This window comes from Diceros bicornis, chromosome 23, assembly GCF_020826845.1.
Source record: "Diceros bicornis minor isolate mBicDic1 chromosome 23, mDicBic1.mat.cur, whole genome shotgun sequence".
NCBI lineage: Eukaryota > Metazoa > Chordata > Mammalia > Perissodactyla > Rhinocerotidae > Diceros > Diceros bicornis.
Window position 1 is genome coordinate 54,920,091 of NC_080762.1, and position 19,721 is coordinate 54,939,811.

The following is a 19,721-nucleotide window of genomic DNA, read 5'->3' on the forward strand; positions in this document are numbered from 1 at the left end:
GAGTACATCACAGGTATACTAGTAACTTTAGTAATATTCTATAAAGAATAAAAATGTTGTTATTGTTTATATTTTATCATATAGTTTTTCTTCTTAAGAATGTGATAATGAAAGGCTCACTAAATTTCTGTTTGATTTTATCACAGAACACCATTTTTTCCTAGGGTATGTACTTCTGATTTAACCAAATAATAACTCAGTAGAAAACGAAGATTCACTTACCAGAAAATTGCTTTCCCCTATACTGTGTCAGGAATATCTAGTTTATTAAGAAGGGAGACATCTATAGGAAAAAAAATCCAACTCTGAAATCTTTCGGAGAAACTCACCTTGCCTTTTTGGTTCAAGGGTTCAATTGTTAAGCTATCAGGGCCAATATCCACAATATTGCCCATCTGAAATCCATCTGTAGGGTGTGGAGCCCAAACGGGCTTTCCATCCTCCATTTTTGAAGGGAGTTATCCACTATCTCCTGTTCCAAAGGAACAAATAAAGCAACATGAATAACTTTGGAAATAAAAAAGAACATTTTTTTTAAAGTTAACATGTAAATCACAACTCATAGAAACACATCTACCCCCACTACAGGTAATCCCCACCCCCTCCCATCCTGCTGCACCCTGCCACCCTTTATCCACCTTTAGATAAGGACCAAACAGAAGCTGCCCCACCCTCAGGTAACACTTGCTCTGCCACTGCCACCCTTCAGTTGTGAACGCAGTCGAGACATTGCGAGCAGTACAGAAACAGAGAGAAACGGTCACAGTTCGTACCTGTTGTCCCAGAGTAATTTACGACAGCACTCCCTTTTACTACTTAAAGTATTTGGTTTGCACAGTAAATTAAACAGTCGTCCTAGAAACAGATGTTATTGTGTGGAGTTGGCTAAGAGTTGAACAGGAAGTCATTTTAGACCTCCAGGGATAAAGGTGAGAAATGTGAGCGATTACTTCCTCTGGGAAACTTTTTTCCCTGACAATCCGAGGCTACAGGAACACCTCACCATGTGCTCCCGATATACATTCTCACAGAAGCAAGCAGCATACTGTTTTTGTTGGGTTTTTTTTTTATTGAGGTAAAACACATATACAGTGAAATCCTAAGTACACAGTTGATGAGTTTCAACAAATAGATATACCCATTTAACAAACACCCCAATCAATATATAGAACATTTCCATCACCCAGCAAGTTCCCTCGTGCCTCCTCTTGTCAATCCCTATCCCCCACAGGCATCCCCTGTTCTGGTTTTTATCATCATAGATTAGTTCCTGCCTGCAGTTTAACTTTACATAAACGAAATCACAGTATGTATGCTTTTGTGTCTGGCTTCTTTCAGTCAACAAAATATTTCTGATAGTCAAGTTGTTGTGTATACTAGGCCCACTGAATGACTATACCACAATTGTTTATTGTTTACCTGTAGTCCTGCTGAGGGACATCTGGATTCTGTCTAGTTTTTGCCTACTGTGAATTCTAATCCAATTTTTCAAGTGTTCCTATAAAGCTTCTTTCACACATGGCATTCTCAGATTTAACATTTACAGTTCCATCTATTGAGAATATCCCAAAAGGTCCGAGACATGTAAAAAATTGAATTTTAATGAATGTGGATGCTATGAGACCAATGGGTAACAGTGAATCAGCTAGTGCATGATCTCAGATGTTCTAGTTTCAGCATCTCAGTGGAAACTCATTTTCACGACTTATGTACACTTGAAGAGATGACGCACGCGCCGTAACGCACCTCTCATGCGGCGTTCTCAAGTGTGGCATTCCCCACGTGGATGCTCTCAGGACTAGACTCTCGTGAAAGTCAAGGATGTTTAGTACACAGTTCAATCAAAAAGCTGCTAACTATTGGCATGTTTGCAATGGCTTGTTGGTTAATGTCTTCCACGCGCTGCCTACGCGGTAGGATTTGCTTTCCCAATCTAGCAAATGCTATTAGGTTTAAGTGTTATTCTGAGTTAAGAAATTAAATGACGATTCTCCATAGAAGTCAATCATACTGCTTCAGGCTTACATTACCAAACCTACATCTACACATTTTGCCTAGATAATCATATCTATTCCCATGGCTTTAAATACCATCTATATGTGAGGGATGCCCAAATTTATTTCTCCAGGCCAGAACCTCGCTGAGTTCCCAGATGTTTACTTGCCTGCTGGACAACCCCTCATGGATATATCTAATAGATGTAACAGTGTTGTTATTATAGTATTACTCCGTTCCATCACCCCAGCCTGTTCTTCTTCAAATCAGTAAGGCACCAACAACATTCAGTTCAAATCAAACCTGGAGTCATCCTCAATTCCTCCAGCTCCTTCCAAATCCATATCACCTCCCTAATCCTGTCAGCTTTACCTCCAAAAGGTATTCCAAATCCTCCCACTTCTCTGTATCTCCTCTGCCATCCTAGTCAAAACCAACATGGCCTTTTACCAGGACTTCTATAATCAACCTAGCTGCCTACTCCTACTCTTGCCACTCTGCACAGATCACCAGAAATTCTATTGGAAAGTAAATCTGATCACGTGATTCCTGTTCCATAAAGGCATGGACTAGTCCTCTCGGTGTCCCCAAGGCCTAGCACAGAGCAGGCAACTCAATATTCACTGAGTGAACGAATGAAATGTTCATGCAATTTGGGAAGAGTAAAAGGAGATGGCAGACTAGAAAGAGTTGAAAGGTCTTAAAACCTAGGCTTGAAACTAAGCTCCACCACCGTCTGACTAGCTCTTAAGCAAGTTACTTAACCTCTCTGATGATTACCTTTATCCTTACATATAAATGATAACATCACTTACCTTACAGAATTGCTATGAGAATTAAGTGACATAAAATTGAGATTAGCATTCTAATGGCACCCAATAGATGCCAGTAACACCTCTTCCCCTCATACCCCTTGTTTGAAGCCACCAGTAAATTTCAAGAAAATGGTCTTGTGATAGTTCTAAACATAAAGAGATATTACAGCCTAGTCATGAGGGATCATTTAGGACTAATTAAGTATCTGGAAAAAAAAAAAAAAAACACAGCAAAGCAAAACCCCCAAAGTCAAAAACAGAATGGCAAATTCCCTTGAACTATTCAAATTTCTTTTCCACTTTGAACCCTTTGCTGCAGCTTCCCAGCTAAGATAATAGATTTAAAGGCACACATCTAATGTCGCTCCTTCATCAAACCCCTAAATCTACCAGAAAGGGATTCTGTGAAAAGACATCAGTTTACATGGAAGAGAAGAACCAAAGAGACAACAGCAACAACACTTGGAAGCTGGAGAGCAAATGGTTGAGAAGCAACTGACTCAGCCACCCCGAGAGAGCCAAATCCCAAGTAAGGAACAGGGAAAGATCAAAACAACCCAAATTATACCACTCAATCTCAAAAGACATAAGAACTATAGTGCAAGATACTTCTAAAACCAAGGGTGAAAAGAAGGGGTCTAAAATAAAGAAGATGAGGTGAAGTTGTTTGAAGAAGAGATTTCCTAACACCAACCACACACACAGTCCTTATTGCTGGGAAATGCCTCCCAACTCCCATACCACCCCGGAGAGAAGCCTAGAGGTTATTCTCAAGGGAAGGGAGAGGGTCTCTGGAATGAAAAAGGCTGGGAACAATTAAGGGTATGCATACAAAAATTGCCACATGCTGACAGAGACTCTCTCTTTGACCCAAGTTTAGTTAGGCTCCTCTGTGCCCTCTTCTAACTAGGCCTCAACCAGGCCTTCCATGTATGTCCTGTCCTTACTGAGCCTGTAGAGGCCAGTTTTAGCAAGAATCCTGCTATGTTAGCTTTGAAAAATTCCCTCACCCTTGACATTTGATGGAGTTCTTCATCTCGCGCTTTTGATGTATAAATCCTTGACCTGCCTTCAGCAAGAATCCCCCACCCATGCTGTTTCCTCCTAGTAATAACTGTGCATCCACCAAACCCCTCATTCTGCTCATTGGCTATAAATCCCCAGCTGTCTTTTCTATATTTGAAGTTGAGCCTGATCTCTCTCCCCTATTGTAATATCCTTTGTTATAGACTGAATTTATGTGTCTGCTATGGACTGAATTTTGTCCCCCTAAAAATTCATATGTTGCAGGCCTAACCCCCAATTCTGACTATATTTGGAGATAGGGCTTTTAGGAAGTAACTAAGGTTAAATGAGTTCATAAGGGTGTGGTCCTAATCCAATAGGATTGGTAGCCTTCCAAAAAAAGAGAGAGAAATCTATCTACCTGCTCCCCATCCCCCACATACATACTAAGGAAAGGCCCTATGCGCATACAGCAAGGCAGCTGTATGCCATCTGAAAGCCAGAAACCAACCATGCTGGCACCCTGATCTCAGACTTCCAGCCTCCAGAACTATGAGGAAATAAACTTCTGTTGTCTAGAGCACCCAGTCTACAGTCTTTTGTTAACGGCAGCCCAAGCAGACTGATACACGCCTATTGCAACAATCCTGAATAAAGTCTTCCTTGTTTTAATATGTGTCAGAATAATTTTTCTTTAACGACATAACAGCAGAAATGAAATATTCACTAGAAGGTACAGAAGATAAAGTTGAGGCAATTTTTCAGAAAGCCAAGAAAAAAGAAAAATAGAAAGTAAGAAGAAGAGAAAGTAGAAGGAAAAAGAAGATATGAAAATGAAGTAAAAAGATTCAGCATCAAAATGCCAGGAAAGATAGACATCTTGTCTGTCCCCAAAAATAGAGAGGAGTAAGCTTAGAAATATCCCAAGAAAATTCACCACAACTGAAAGGCATATTTTCCAGAGTCTAGCCAAAATGCCCATTAAGTCCTCAACACAGTAACTGGAAAACAGGCACAAACACAAAAGGACACCATGTCAAATCTCAGAACACTAGAGACAAAGAGAAGATGCTATACATTTCCAGAGAAATGAGAGCAAAAAACACAGGTCATATCCAAAGGATCATGAATCAAAATTGCCTCCACAACACCGAAAGTGGGAAGTCAATAAAGCAACGCCTTTAACACTTGAAGGAAAAGGATTTCCACCAACCCAGAACTCCACACTCAGGCAAACCACCAGTCCAAACTGGAGCAGCACGATGCAAGAGACAGCCACGGTGAGCGCTACCATTCAAGATGTCACTGCCCTCAGCCCAGGTGACTCCTGCCCAGATTCTCATCTGAACTCGTCTTACTCCAACTCTGTGCTGATGACGTACTTGTGCCTGGCCAAGCCTGGACACTCACTCCCTCCTCTACTAAATTACATATTATTTTCTACCGAGTGCCAAGACTTTCACTAGCATACACCTCTTTTTTAATAAGGATTCATTTAATTGTTTTTGGAATCCTAAATATTTTTAACATAAATTATCCTTCATTAATGAAGTCTGATTTATTCATCTGACAAAATTCTTTTAGACATGTGACTATTTGTTCCCAGAAAATCATTCAGAAAACCCATGCAATCAACATTCATACTTACTAAGCATGTTTGCATATGAAGAGCACTTAAAAAGACACTGCGAAGGGAATTTAAAAAAGACAGGCTTGGGGCTGGCCCAGTGGCGTAGTGATTAAGTTCATGCACTCCGCTTCGGCGGCCCGGGGTTCACAGGTTCAGATCCACAGGCAGGGACCTACACACCGCTTATCAAGCCATGATGTGGTAGGCATCCCACATATAAAGTAGAGGACGATGGGCACAGATGTTAGCCCAGGGCCAATCTTCCTCAGAAAAAGAGGAGAACTGGCAATGGATGTTAGCTCAGGGCTAATCTTCCTCACCAAAAAAAAAAAAAAAAAAAAAGACAGTCTCAATTCCCAGTGCTACTATACTGGAAACTTTACACATATTAAAGGCTGAGTACATATGCACTGCAGGAATACAAAGTGAAAAACTGTAGGAATCACTGGATTTAGTGAAGCAAATTTAAAATTCTTGATATTCCCTATGTTATTCAAGAAGACAGGCAATGCTCTACAATATCCCATCATCAACTAAAAATTATCTCAGTTTTAGTACTTAATTGACAACTGATATTTTTAAAGTAAGCACTACAGTAATCTACAGAAGTAATCTATAGAAGCACTAAGTAATCTATAGAAGGTAATCTGTAGCTTTTCAGAGGTACTATGCTAACTTTTCATTTACTCTTTGTTGGAAGGTACAAAGCATACATAAGGACGCTCCCCGGGAAGCAAACGTATTGGAGGCTAGAGCAACAAATACATACATATCCATATTCTTTTTTCTCTGCAACTCCAGTGATGATCCCAATAACGACCACGTGCCACGAGAAGAACAGGTAGATCCTTACCACAAAACATGAGCCATCACCTGCTACATCACCACGACCTTCAAAGATTACACTTTAAGAATTATAGATGTGATATATAACAACTTTATATTTTATTTCATACTTTATTTTTATTAGCTAAGGTATTAGACATTGAGCACTAGTTAAGGGTAATTTAGAGTTGGGTTGAAAGAGCTGGAATAAGATACCAAAAAGGAAGAAAGAAGCACTAAACTGAGTAAGCAGAACGCTTACAAGACTCCTTCACACATTCATTCTGCTATTATTCACTTCAGCCACCTATTGTATACCACATACTGCTAGGTGCTGGGGATAGGATGAGCAAAAACAGACATGATCTGGCCTCACGTAGCTTTCTAAAAGGAAAACAATCACCCGGAATAAAGCAGTAAACAAAACTGGCAAAAATCCCTGCCCTCCAGGATCTTAAATTCTAGTTGGGGGTAGTGCAGAAGTATCAAATTCATCTTTTAAAAGACTACACTTTCACCTGGCCAGGCCCCGGCCTTGCTGATCAAAAGAATGTTCTGTGCACCTGTGGCACACAAGATTTAAACTGGCACCTTCTCCCATCTGTATCAGCATATCCTGAGGCTATTAGCTTCCCTGCTGTGCAGATACTGTGAGAAACAGGGCACCAGGTAACAGCAAGCCAGGGCTGATGCGTTTTGTGTGTACCCTGCACAATCATTTACTGAGGATTTCAGTTCCATAAGAACTTATTTTTACATCAAAATTCTCAAAAATATTTTAGCAGGGTTCCCTTTAGTCACTAAATTACCCTTGTGAGGCCTTCCTAGAAAACATTTCCAAGTTAATCTTGTTTAGCTAGTTGGACAAAGTATGTGAATTATTTAATTGCTATAATGTTGTATTATGCATTCATTAAACATTAGTATTGAAATTTAAATTTATTGTGAATAGCTTGGTTTTATCAGCAATAAACATTTTTAAGAATAGGGAGAGGGGCCGGCCCCGTGGCTTAGCGGTTAAGTGTGCGTGCTCCGCTACTGGCAGCCTGGGTTTGGATCCCAGGCACGCACCGATGCACTGCTTCTCCAGCCATGCTGAGGCAGCATCCCACATACAGCAACTAGAGGGATGTGCAACTATGACATACAACTATCTACTGGGGCTTTGGGGAGAAAAAGGGAAAAAAAGGAGGAGGATTGGCAATAGATGTTAGCTCAGGGCCCGTCTTCTTCAGCAAAAAGAAGAGGATTGGCATGGATGTTAGCTCAGGGCTGATCTTCCTCACAAAAAAAAAAGAAAAAAAAAAGAATAGGGAGAAGGGCCAGCCCCAGTGGCCTAGTGGTTAAGTTCACACACTCTGTTTCAGTTCCCGAGCGTGGACCTACACACTTGTCTGTCAGTTGCCATGCTATGCTGGCAGCTTACATACAAAAAAAAAAGAGGAAGACTGGCAGCAGATGTTAGCTCAGGGCGAATCTTCCTCAGCAAAAAAAAAAAGAATATGGAGAAAATACCTACCACTAAGTCCAAACTCATGACAAAGAAAGAAAATAAGAAAACATCTCAAGATGACAAGATCTAAAAATTGACTACCTTAATTTAATTAAGAAGCAATTTCGATATCCACTCACTTAGTTTTTTCACTTAATATTTATTGAGTACCTACTACGTACCAGCCACTGCTTCAGGCTTAGATAATGATGAGAAAATAGAGCTCTAATATTTTTCAGTCTGAGACATCAAAAAAGAGAAATGTGTAGGCCAGCCATGGCTCGCCTTCTGATTTTAACAGTAGAAGGTCCAGCTGACCAGAGCCATGGTCCTGATAATTGACCATTTTTACAAACGTTATACGGTACTTCCAAACAAAACCTCAGAAAGCCCAATGTATCATCAACGTTTTAAAGCTAAGTCCATTACCACTCGATTCTTAAAATAGCCTCAGAACACCAAGGCTAAGTCCAACTTAACTGGAATAGCTAAGATTAACTTGCTAACAAAAAAAAGGGTAAAAAATAAAAGCAAATATTTTATTAATAAGTTTATTATGTGGTTATTAAATATTTAAAAATATAACATGATTTGGAAACTGATACTACCATGCAAATTACTACAAATATATACAACCTGAATTGTGAGAATTGGCTGTATGATTTTCTTACACATTTTCAGAGAAGAAATCATAAACTATATTTCAAATATAAACTCCAGTATAAATTACTATCACAAAACAGATGTGAATTTAGACATACTTCAAATAATATATGTAGACAATCTATACTAAGATTACCTGGCCAAAGTGTAGACCATTCTAGAGAAAGCCCCATTTTACTTATTTAGAATATAAGCTTCTTCAATCCAGGGACTTTGTTTTATTTATGGCTAAGAATCTAGAAGCCCAGAACAGTGCTTGGCAAAAAATAGGTATCTGTTAAATTGACAAATTAATTTTATAGTCTTGTCAACTATAAAACAGCTAGTGTTACTGCAGTGAGATAAGAAACCAAAAGTAAAGAAACTTGACACTTTAGTCAGCCTACTCCAGCTCCATCACAGCAAATATCAACCTTCCACCAGGCTTTCTGAAACACTGAAAATAGATTAAGGAGACGCGTTTGTACCTGAAGGCCCTTGAGAAGGGAACCTCAGTACTTTTCAGCAGCTCCTAGGTTCTGGCTCCTCCTGATTTTGTTAGGGAGCAAACCTCACGGTGCGTGTTTTTGAGCAGTAGTGCTGATCCATTCACATTTGTTCAGCCTCATACCAGTTCTGCATTTTCTTTGGTTCAAGCAACGGCTGATGTCATATGTCTCACATGACTCAATATAAAGCAAACAAGAATTCAAGAAAAAGAAGGTAAATGTTCATTGTTAGCGAGGCATTCCACTTCACAGGAGAACTCCCCAAAAGCTCATTACTTACTGAGGTAGATCTCTGATACAAAGTTCTTAATAACTAGAGAGACGTTCAGGAAGCAGTTTTTCAACAAGGCATAAATTTTGTTTTTAACTGGTAATTAAAGCCATAGAATAAATATTGTACTTGATTCCTCCAGACACTTGAGTTTAAAAACAAAGCAAGTGTAAGAGAATCAACAAATCTTTTTCTCAACCAAGTGTCCTAAGAGTCAACCATATATTGTTTAATAATATTCCCAACCTCTGTGGGTACCAGTAATTTCACTAGCTTTGGAAGGACAAACTGGAAAATATTTATGGACTTGAGGAACAATTTTTCTTTCTCAACTACCAACCACCAGCAGGCCAGGCAACTATCAGAGCATGAAAATGTTAAGTCTCTTAACATAAGTTTCATGAAAATGCTAAGACAAATCCATTCTGAAATAGATCCTATAGAAAATATTGAGTGATTCACGTAATTTCATTTCTTCTCACTTGTATAACTGGAGGAACTACACTTATCTTGTGATTGTAAATATTAAGAACTATTTCAAGTAGCAATAGGATGATGAGACTCTAAGTACTTTACATTTTGTGGAAGACATATTTTTAATCTTTTCAGTACTAAACAACACACACTTATGGGGGGACTGTTTGGGGAGAGTGGAGTCTAAAGGGGGCTTTGAATCACGAAGTAGCATTATTACCAATGCATTCTACAAACATTTATTGAATTCCTATTACATGTCAGGCACAGCAACAGAAAAAAAAATTAGTATTTCTCATCCTAAACAAAAAAAAAAAGCACATTTTTTAAAAAAAGAAAAGCACATGTAGAAATAAGATCCTAAAAACTCCTAAAATTACAAAGTTATCTCCCATTGCCATTAAAAGAATTCAAACTATATCAGGGAGGAAAGGGAGGAGGAAATAACTAAAGTGATAATTTTACTTTAGGGGCAGCGGCGGGGAGCAGTTAGAAAACCACTGCTGTGCCATTGTATCTAAGCACTGTAAATTGGGTGAAGTTAGTCGACACCACCTTCTCCTTCCTGTCTTTTCCCCATCTGAGAACACTAACTTAAGCCCAAAAAACAGGCAAAAATCAATACATAAGGGCTATCTTAATTCCTTAAGATAAAGATTCAAATGCCAAGCTACACAAACCTTACCTACTGGTTAAGTAAAGTTGGAGGAAAACAGAGCAAATGTTTTCTTGCTTTATAAACAAGTCTACACTTGCTTGCCTTATTAACTCTCTAGCGCTAATACTTTTTTAAAATATTAACTTGAAAATTTCAAACACTGACGATATCCACTATGCTCACATTGCTTTTTCCTGACCTAGCGTCCTTGTCCCTCTCTCACCTACAAACACCTGTTCTTCTCTGGCCAGAGTGTTTCACGAGGATAACGGCCCAAAGTAAAATACTCTCATGGGAGCTTCAAGACAGGACTACTTTGGGGCTGGCCCGGCGGCATAGTGGTTAAGTTCGCATGCTCTGCTGCAGTAGCCAGGGGGCTGCAGGTTCAGATCCCAGGTACAGACCTAAGCACCGCTCATCAAGCCATGCTGTGGTGGTGTCCTATATACAAAACAGAGGAAGATGGGCACAGATGTTAGCTCAGGGCTAATCTTCCTCACCAAAAAAAAAAAAAAAAAAAAGACAGGATTACTTTGATTACCTGATTAAAGTCAACCCAGGGCGACCCAGGCATTAGAGCAATTTAAGCTGATCCTGAAGGCCCAAGGATTTTAACAGAGAATTAGGGCAGGGTAGGGGTATATTCTAGACAAAGGAAACATCAAAAGCAGAAATTTAAAAATGTGAAACTGAAACTGGACGGTGTACTGAGAAGGAGAAGAAAAAAGAAGCTCAGTGGAAGACGAAGTTGGAAAGGCAGATCCATGCCAAAGTGCAAAGGGCCTTCACTCTAATTATTCCACAGGCAGCGGAGAGCCATCTAATCGGGTGTGCACATTCGAAAGATCACCGTGTTCTGGTAGAAGAGATTGTCTGTAACAATCCAATATGATGAGGAAAAACACAACACATCAAAATTAGGGCAGTATCAGACAGAATGACAGAATGGGATAGATCCCAGATAGCAGCAGATAATTAGTGAATGCATGAACAAACAAACAAACAAGCTGAATACATCTGTAACTGAGTGGGCATTTCAAACAAAATTAAAAGAAAAATTGACACTATATGAGAAATGCAATCCCTTATGTATAAAGACTGTTAATTGCTCATTAATTTTATGATTTTGTCTCATAAATCCACTATATAGCAAATTCAATATGGCCATCATCTTGTTCAGCAACTAGATTTTTCTGACTGTTACAGTCTGGTGGACTGTAAATGTCCCTCAAATCAGACATATTCATTGCTTGTCATCCAATTTAGCATTTCACACAAATGTGTGGGATAAACAAAATTAAGGAAAGAGAGTAACGTAATACATTCTCTAAACGTGGATAAAAACAAAGTTTTACCAAACAGTTGCCAAACTTTTAGGGGAGAGTTAGATTGTTTTATTCTTTTTTTTTTTTTTTTGGTGAGGAGATCAGCCCTGTGCTAACATCTGCCAATACCCCTCTTTTCTTTTTTTTTTTTGCTGAGGAAGACTGGCCCTGGGCTAACATCCGTGCCCATCTTCCTCTACTTTATACTGGACGCCGCCACAGCATGGCTTGCCAAGCAGTGCGTCAGTGCGCGCCCAGGATCCGAACCGGCGAACCCCGGGCCACCGCAGTGGAGCGTGCGCACTTAACCGCTGCTTGTGCCACTGGGTCAGCCCCGAGAGTTAGATTTTTTTAAAGTAGATTTCAGTAAAAGGTAGATTTACAAATAGCCAAACAAATCAAACACTATAATGGTGATTTCTCTGAGTAGAAAAATCTGCCTGGACTTTTGATTTTTTCAGAGCAAGAATTGAGACATACACAATTTATGTGTTATTATGATCCCTCATAAAAAGTGTTTTATGAAACCACAATGCACTTCTTCAAGGCACTTAAGAAGTTAATCAAATAGTTAACTTTTCACAAACAAAAATAATTACTCAAAAATGTAAGACAGTGATTGTACGATCCAAACCTTCATATATCTTCCCAATTCATAAAACATGACAACATCTCAAAGGAGTCCTATTTATAGGGTGGGTTAAAGGGCTTCAGTTTCCCTGAACAGAGTTAAAAGTAAGCAAACGGTTTTGTTTTGTTGTTTAAGTAGATCTCACAGTGAAAACCTCTCCTCTACTGCACTTCGGGCATTTTGCCTTCACTCCTAACCACCAAGCTAGCTGTGAATGGTTTCCCTCAAAGCTGCTGCCTTCCACTCACACCAACACCCAAACCTGAGTTTTTACACTACCAACTTTATAAAGTCCCTAGTTATTAAGGTCAATTGAGTCCAAAAACTTTAAGACAGAGTAGTTCAAGTACTTAGTTACTATTTTTATAATCTCATTCATTTTCTGGACTTAATTAAACAGTGATTAATTATTCAACAATTAAAATTCAACTCAGCTACATAATGTCTCAATTCACAAGAATCTCCATCCTAGAACAGAATCTATTAGAACTACTGAGTACTCCATGAACGAAGAATGTCTTCACATTCATGGTTTGAGCCTGCTTTTCTCCTTCAGTTTAGTTGTTCACATTAAAGTCGTATTAATCACAATCTTCTCACAAGTCCCATTCAGTACTGACAATGCTTCATGAAGACATATTTTTATTAAATTTTTTATTAAAGTGATAAGAAAAAGCAGGATTTTTTTCAAGCCAACTACAACATTTTAAAAGGCTTATATAACCGATGACAAGGCCCTGCCTTCCCCTGCACCTTCACCCCCCATGGGTGCTCCCTAGGCCTGCTGCCCAGCTGTCATCTGGCCCTTCTCTACCCTGCTCTCTCCTAGGTATATATTGGAGTTCTCTCATGTCCAAAAAGGTCTGTATTCTACCTTCATACTTAAATGACAGATTGAAAACATGCACACACACAATTGAATTCTAGGCTGAAAGTCATTTTTCTTCAGGATTTTAAAGGTATAACAAGTATTTTTAGCATCCAAAACTGCCATGTCTTTCAGGTTCCTGATCATTTTATACTCCTCTTTGTTTCTTCCCCCTAAGCTGCAACTTAAAGGATCTTTCAGTAATGGGTACTCTACACTTCTATGCTGACATGGCTTGAATTCAGGCACTACACACTGTGAGGACACATTCAGTCTGAAGGCACAAGTCATACAGAGCTGAGCAATGTTCTGATATTATTTCTGTTTCTTTCAAAATGTCTTCCCTTGTTTTCTGTTCTTTCTGAAAGTTCTATAATTTGATGTTTACCTCTATGAGATTGCTTCTCTCATTTTCTCCTCTTTTCTATTATCCATTTCTTTCTTTCTTTATTCCACCTTCTTGGAAATGTCTCCACTTGACTTTCTAATTCTTCTACAGAAAATTTTATTTCTACAATCATGCTACCATGTGGTGGGTGCAACACGTGAAGAATGAAGTCTACCAGGTGACAGTCTCAATCTTCTTAGAAGAAGAAGTCCTCTAATCTCTAAAAAGACTGAGACTATCACCTGGTAGACTTCATTTTAAGCGGGCAGTACTCAATTTTTTTGTGGGGATGTTCCCATTGTTAGTATCTGCTCATGTTCCTCTAGTGAAGTTCAGTTTTCCAGAGAATAAGGCCTCTGGTCTATAGCGAGACAGTTAAGGACAGGGAGGAGTGACCTCTTCACATCCAGCCTTTCAAACAACTCCGCTGTCTTCCACCCTGTCTTCACCCTCACATTCTGTAGTAACTAAAACCTCCAACCCCAAGCCTTTCAGGTATTCTTCAGTTTGATCTGATCCCTTCTTGTTGGTTTTCCCTGCTGCAAGAACTTAGAATATGGATTCCTGCACTTACAAGTCGGATAACATTCCTCTACCCAATGAAAAAGCACAATAAAGGAAAAATATAAGTACCCAAAACTAGCAGAACCATTATAATTGCTCATCATTCTTCACATGTTGCACCCACCACATGGTAGCAATCCCACAAAAGGCCTACGACTTTAGTATTTTTGCTTTATTTCAATATTCTCAAATGCTACATTCTAAATGAAGAGTCTACAGCTGGATAAAAACAGATGTAGAAATATTCGAGAAACTTCCAAGAAGCTTCACCACTCTGAATAAGCTTGAGAGAAAACACTCGTTATTTTTCGGCATAATGACAAAAATACATGTTTGGGATCTTAATGTCTATGGCACAAATTCCTTTTTAACTTTGTAGAAAATAATTATACAGTCCAACCTATCTTCTAAAGAATAATCTAACAGCTTCTTTTGTTAACAAGATACTGATAATCCATATCATCATCTAGGATACCTCATTAATATCAATAAAGCAAAATCATTTAAAACGTGCTTAACCCAAAATTTAAAAACTTAAAACCAAACAACCACAGTGACTGATACACCAGTTCTTCAGCAGAATATCAGAATTCGACTGTTTTTACAATATGAACAATCAATGACCCACATTATTGTGTTCATTTCCAAACACAAAAACAAAGGCAGAGAAAAGCTAAGTGACTCATCCATAGCCACAACACAGACAGGGCACTAGGACAAGGACCCCCTTTGTCCATCCATTTGCTTTCAATTAAAACTGTGCCAAGCCCTTCACTTCCTTTCAAAAAACAGTTTCTATCAGAGCCCACTGGTAGAAATATTTTGCCACAGGAAAATTCTGCATTTTAATATATATTACTTAACATCCAACTTTTTGGTCCAAAAGAAAAGGATTCAAGTATGCACTGCAATAGATATTGCTGAAAGCCATTTAGAAACAGTTAGCAGTTAGTGTGGTTCAAAAGAAATCTTTTAAATGTTCAACCCAAATGCTTCTGCTTCACAAGTATTCGAACAGATCCTTATAAAAACTCAGGGTGGAAGAATTGTTTATTCATTCTTAAATCAGAGAAAAATCAAAATCTCCTTGATGAAGCACTTTCTACTAATGGAATAAACTCAAGAGGAAAGGACTGTAGCAGGATCTTTGCTTTGTCACTTAAGTCCCAATTTTTTCTTTTTACCACTTAGTAGATAGCAGATCTTATTACATTTTAAGCATATACTATTATAATTTCAATAATTTTCAGATAAATTCAGGTTTCACAGCAATCACAATTTTATCTCAGCATTAACAGCGTCATTAACATTATACGTATTAAGTTCATTAACTCTTTAAAACATGAACTCGGACGTAGAAAATCCACAACTGAGCAACAGATCAAAATAAGAAATTCAACAGGACTCCAAAATTTTCTAATTGCATCAATTATTTTTACAATTAAAAATCTAGCTATTATGCTACTGTAGTGAAAAAATAAATCTAGTAATTAAAAATGTCATGACAGCTGTATAATTATATCTTTAATTTATAATTTACTTATAACCACAAAAAAATGCCTGAAACTTATATACCAACAATAAGCTCCTAAAAAATTAATGTGATCAAGTATTCAATCTAGTAATCCAAAAAATGCAAATTAAAATGAGATACCATTTTTGCCTACAGAATTAGAAAAAAATCTTTATCGTAGCAACCAATGTTAAAGAAGTTACAGTGGAACTTACACCTTTAATTAAGCATTGCTGTGAAAAATGTAAACTGGTGTGTACTATAGTTTCTTGTTTTTTTCTTTTTAAAGTTTCTTCTGTTTCTTTTTTCTTTCTTTGAGGAAGATTGGCCCTGCGCTAACATCTATTGCCAATCTTCCTCTTTTTCTTTTTTCTGCCCAAAGCCCCAGTTCATAGTTGTGTATCCGAGTTGTAGGTCCTTCTAGTTCCTCTATGTGGGACATTGCCTCAGCACGGCTTGATGAGCAGTGAGTAGGTCGGTGCCCAGGATCCAAACCGGTGAATGCCGGGCCACCAAAACGAAACACTCGAACTTAACCGCTACACCACCAGGCCAGCCCCTGTACTATAGTTTTGAAAAGCAAAATGGCTATTTGCAAATATCAAGGGTCTTAAGAATGTTTAGACTTTTTGATCTAGTATTCTTATTTCTAGGAATCTATACTTAAGAAAATAATCAGAAGTTTATCTATAAAGATATTCTCCGAAGTGGTACTTACAAAAAAAAAGAGAGGAAGAAGGAAAAGAAAGAGAAGGAGAAGAAAACAAACAAACAAAAAAACTTGGAATTAAGCTAAATGGTTAATAATAAAGGGTAACTAATTTATAGTACTAAATCAGAGTATACTATTTGGATCAATAAGTGATGTAGCATTTTGACTAGTTGGTCTAGATTTTAATCACTCAGAGGTTGTACGGTGTAATTCAACATTTGAGGAGTCAACAACCACAGGTTTGATTATTCAATAAGAGCTACTCTGCAAAGTCTTGACATATACGTAGTGATTTATAAGGGGGCAATACCTACCTAAAACTTATTGTGAGGATTAAATGAAACACCATATATCTCAACTTTAATATGCACTTTTTTCATGTGCTAACATGTTTAAAACTAAGATGCATTTAGCAACTAATGGTGTGTCGTTACTTAATTGGCAGTGTTTTTTTCCTTTTTCAGCAGTACATAAAATAATTCTGCACCTTTGAATTGATGGTTACTAGAAGAGAATTTAGAATCAATGAAACCTGGTAATGGATTGAAGAGCCTAGTACAAATTTGAAAGGCATACTATACTTTGAGATTAGTGACCTGAAACTAGACATCTAGGTAGCAAGTGAGTTTCTAGACCTCACAGCATCTTCCCTCAGTTCATCAGTTGTACATACTTGTAACATACAAAGTAACTCTCATCATTGTTTTTAGTTAAAGTGTACACAGCATAGGAAGGAATATCATGTTGCCTTTATTTTATTTCATTTGTTTAACAGCATGGCAAATGCTTACTTCTTTAGGTAACTACTTTCTCTCACCTCCTTTTTCAGGTCCACACTCTCCAGCAATTCTCAACTACTCCAGGTTCCCCAAGGACTCCAGGGGATCGGATCTCCGCACATTTGCTCAAACGGCGTCCTCTGACAAAATCATTCCAGAACCAAGTTTTGGCATCACCTTTCTCCGAGGCTTCTCCTGCTTCAGCTCAGTCTCTTTCCACCACTCTTTCTCATCTTTGTTCCCACTTTATCCCACATATACTCTTCCAACAGAGCATGAGAAAATGTTATTACTAGTATTTATTTATGTTCTTCCCACTAAACTGAACCACCCTGATGATGGAGATCACATCTGATTCACATATGTATCCTCAAGTCAAGGACATAATAAACCTTGCATAAACGTTGCATACGGGGAGTGGTTTAAGGTGCACCACAGACAACCTGCAGAACTAACTGTATCCTAGAAACTCCAAAAATATTCAAATAGGCATCAGACACACATTTTTAGTCCTAAATCTTTATACCACAAAATATGAACATAGTTCAACTTTTCTTGTATATTTCATTTACCCAATAACTTCTCAAAAGAAAATGGTCAAGCAATTAATATGTCATATAACTTACACAGCCCTCTTGCAAAGAATTCCACAACTCATCCTGAGGGCAGAGTAACCTTGGTAATAAAATTCATAAATATAGATACAAAAATCCTAAACAAAATATTAACAAACCAAATCTAGTAATAAATAAAAAGTACAATATACCACAATCTATTTGGTTTACTCCAGGAATGCAATTTTGTTTTAACATTCAAAAAAAAATCAGTGAAAAAGATCCTCGAAGTTATTATGGATGGCAAAGAAGCACAGGAAAAGATGCTTGACAATATAATCATTAGAGAAATGCACATTAAAACAACAATGAGATGCCACTACACATCTACTAGAAAGGCTAAAATTTTAAAAACTGACAATACCAAATGTTAGCAAGGATGCAGAACAACTGCATCTCTCATATATTGCTTACCATACCACCTGAATTTCTACTCCTAGTTATTTACCCAACAGAAATATCCACACAAAGACCTATATCCAAATGTTTATAGCAGCTTTCTTCAGAACTGCCCCAAACTGGAAACAATTCCAATATCCATCAACAGATGAACAGATAGAATAAATATCCGTACAATGGAAAACTACTCAGCAATAAACAGGACTGAACTACTGACAGCCACAACATGGATAAATCTCCAAAGCATTATGTTAAGGGAAGGACACAAGACACCAGGAATATATAGTGCAAGATTCCATTTATACGAAATGTGAAAACATGCAAAACTAATCTAAAATAAGAGAAATCAGATAAGGGTGGTCAGGAGCTGAGAAGGGGGAGTGAAACTGACTATAAAGAGAAACAAGGGAACTTTTGGGGAAAATGGAACTATTCTAAATCTCGAACTGTACTCCTAAAAAAGTGAATTTTATTATATGTAAATTATGCTTCCATAAACCTGGCTTTAAAAAAAAATCAATCATTAGAATTCACAACATTAACAGTACAAATGTCTGATAACATTCAACAGCCAATTGTGATTTTTAAGAAAAGACTCTCAGAAAACTAGGAAGAAAAGGTAAATTCCTTAATCTGATTTAAATGTCTATGGAAATATGAAAAATCATACTTATCGATAAAGCATAGAAAACTTCTCCTTTAAAAACAGGAACTAGGTAAGGTTGCCTGCTACCACCACTTCTATTCAACATTCTACATGAGGTCTTAGTCGGTATAGTAAGGCAAGAGAAAGCAGAAAAAGATATAAGGATTGGAAAGGAAGTAACAAAACTGTCTTATTTGCAGATGTGATTGTACACAAAGAAAACATTTTTTAAATCTACAGATAAATTATAGTAATAATAGGTGAGTTGAGCAAATTTGTAGAATATAAGATCAATGTACAGAAATGAATTGCTTTTCTGTATACCAACAATAAAGAGCTAAAAAATAAATTTTTTAAAGGATATCATTTACAATAGCATCAAACATCAAATACCTAGGAATAAGTCTAATTTAAATATGTGCATCTCCCCAAAGATACTTAATTAGAAAGGAGAAAATACTAACTTTATATTTAAGGTGGCAGACACCGTCTTAACCAAATGATCCTAGTTCTGCCCAGTCCATCATACCACTTCTGTCGTATTTCAGCCAAAAACGTATAACCTAAATCTCATCATGAGGAACTATCAGACAAATGCAAATTAAGTGGCTTTATACAAAATAACTAGCTTGAATTACTCAAAAATTTCAAGGTCATGAAACACAAAGGAAGATGAGGAATTGTTCCAGATGACAGGAGACTAAAGCAACACAACGATTGAATGTAACACACCATCTGGGATTTACTTTTGCTATGAGTGACATATTTGGGACAATTCATGAATTCTGAATAAGGTCTGCAGATTTTAAATCACAGTATTGATAAGCATTACTTGTGGTCATGTAGGAGAATGATTTTGTTATTAGCAAATATACACTGAAGTGTTTAGGAGTAAAGGAGCAGGTTTAAGTTTGCAACTTATATTCAAAAAATTCTAAGTGTGAGGTGTGTGCGTGTGTGTGTGTG

General features: G+C 37.7%; 1 protein-coding gene across 4 annotated transcripts in view; it reads right to left on the reverse strand.

Moving 5' to 3' along the window:
- MYO6 (myosin VI) overlaps window positions 1-19,721 on the reverse strand; it is a 150,998-nt gene that overhangs the window by 89,055 nt on the left and 42,222 nt on the right. For all 4 annotated transcript variants that reach the window (XM_058566750.1, XM_058566753.1, XM_058566752.1 and 1 more), the window contains exon 2: window positions 330-472. In XM_058566750.1, coding sequence (XP_058422733.1) covers window positions 330-446 — 117 coding nt within the window. In that variant the 5' untranslated portion in view covers window positions 447-472. The remainder of the gene's footprint in view (window positions 1-329; window positions 473-19,721) is intronic.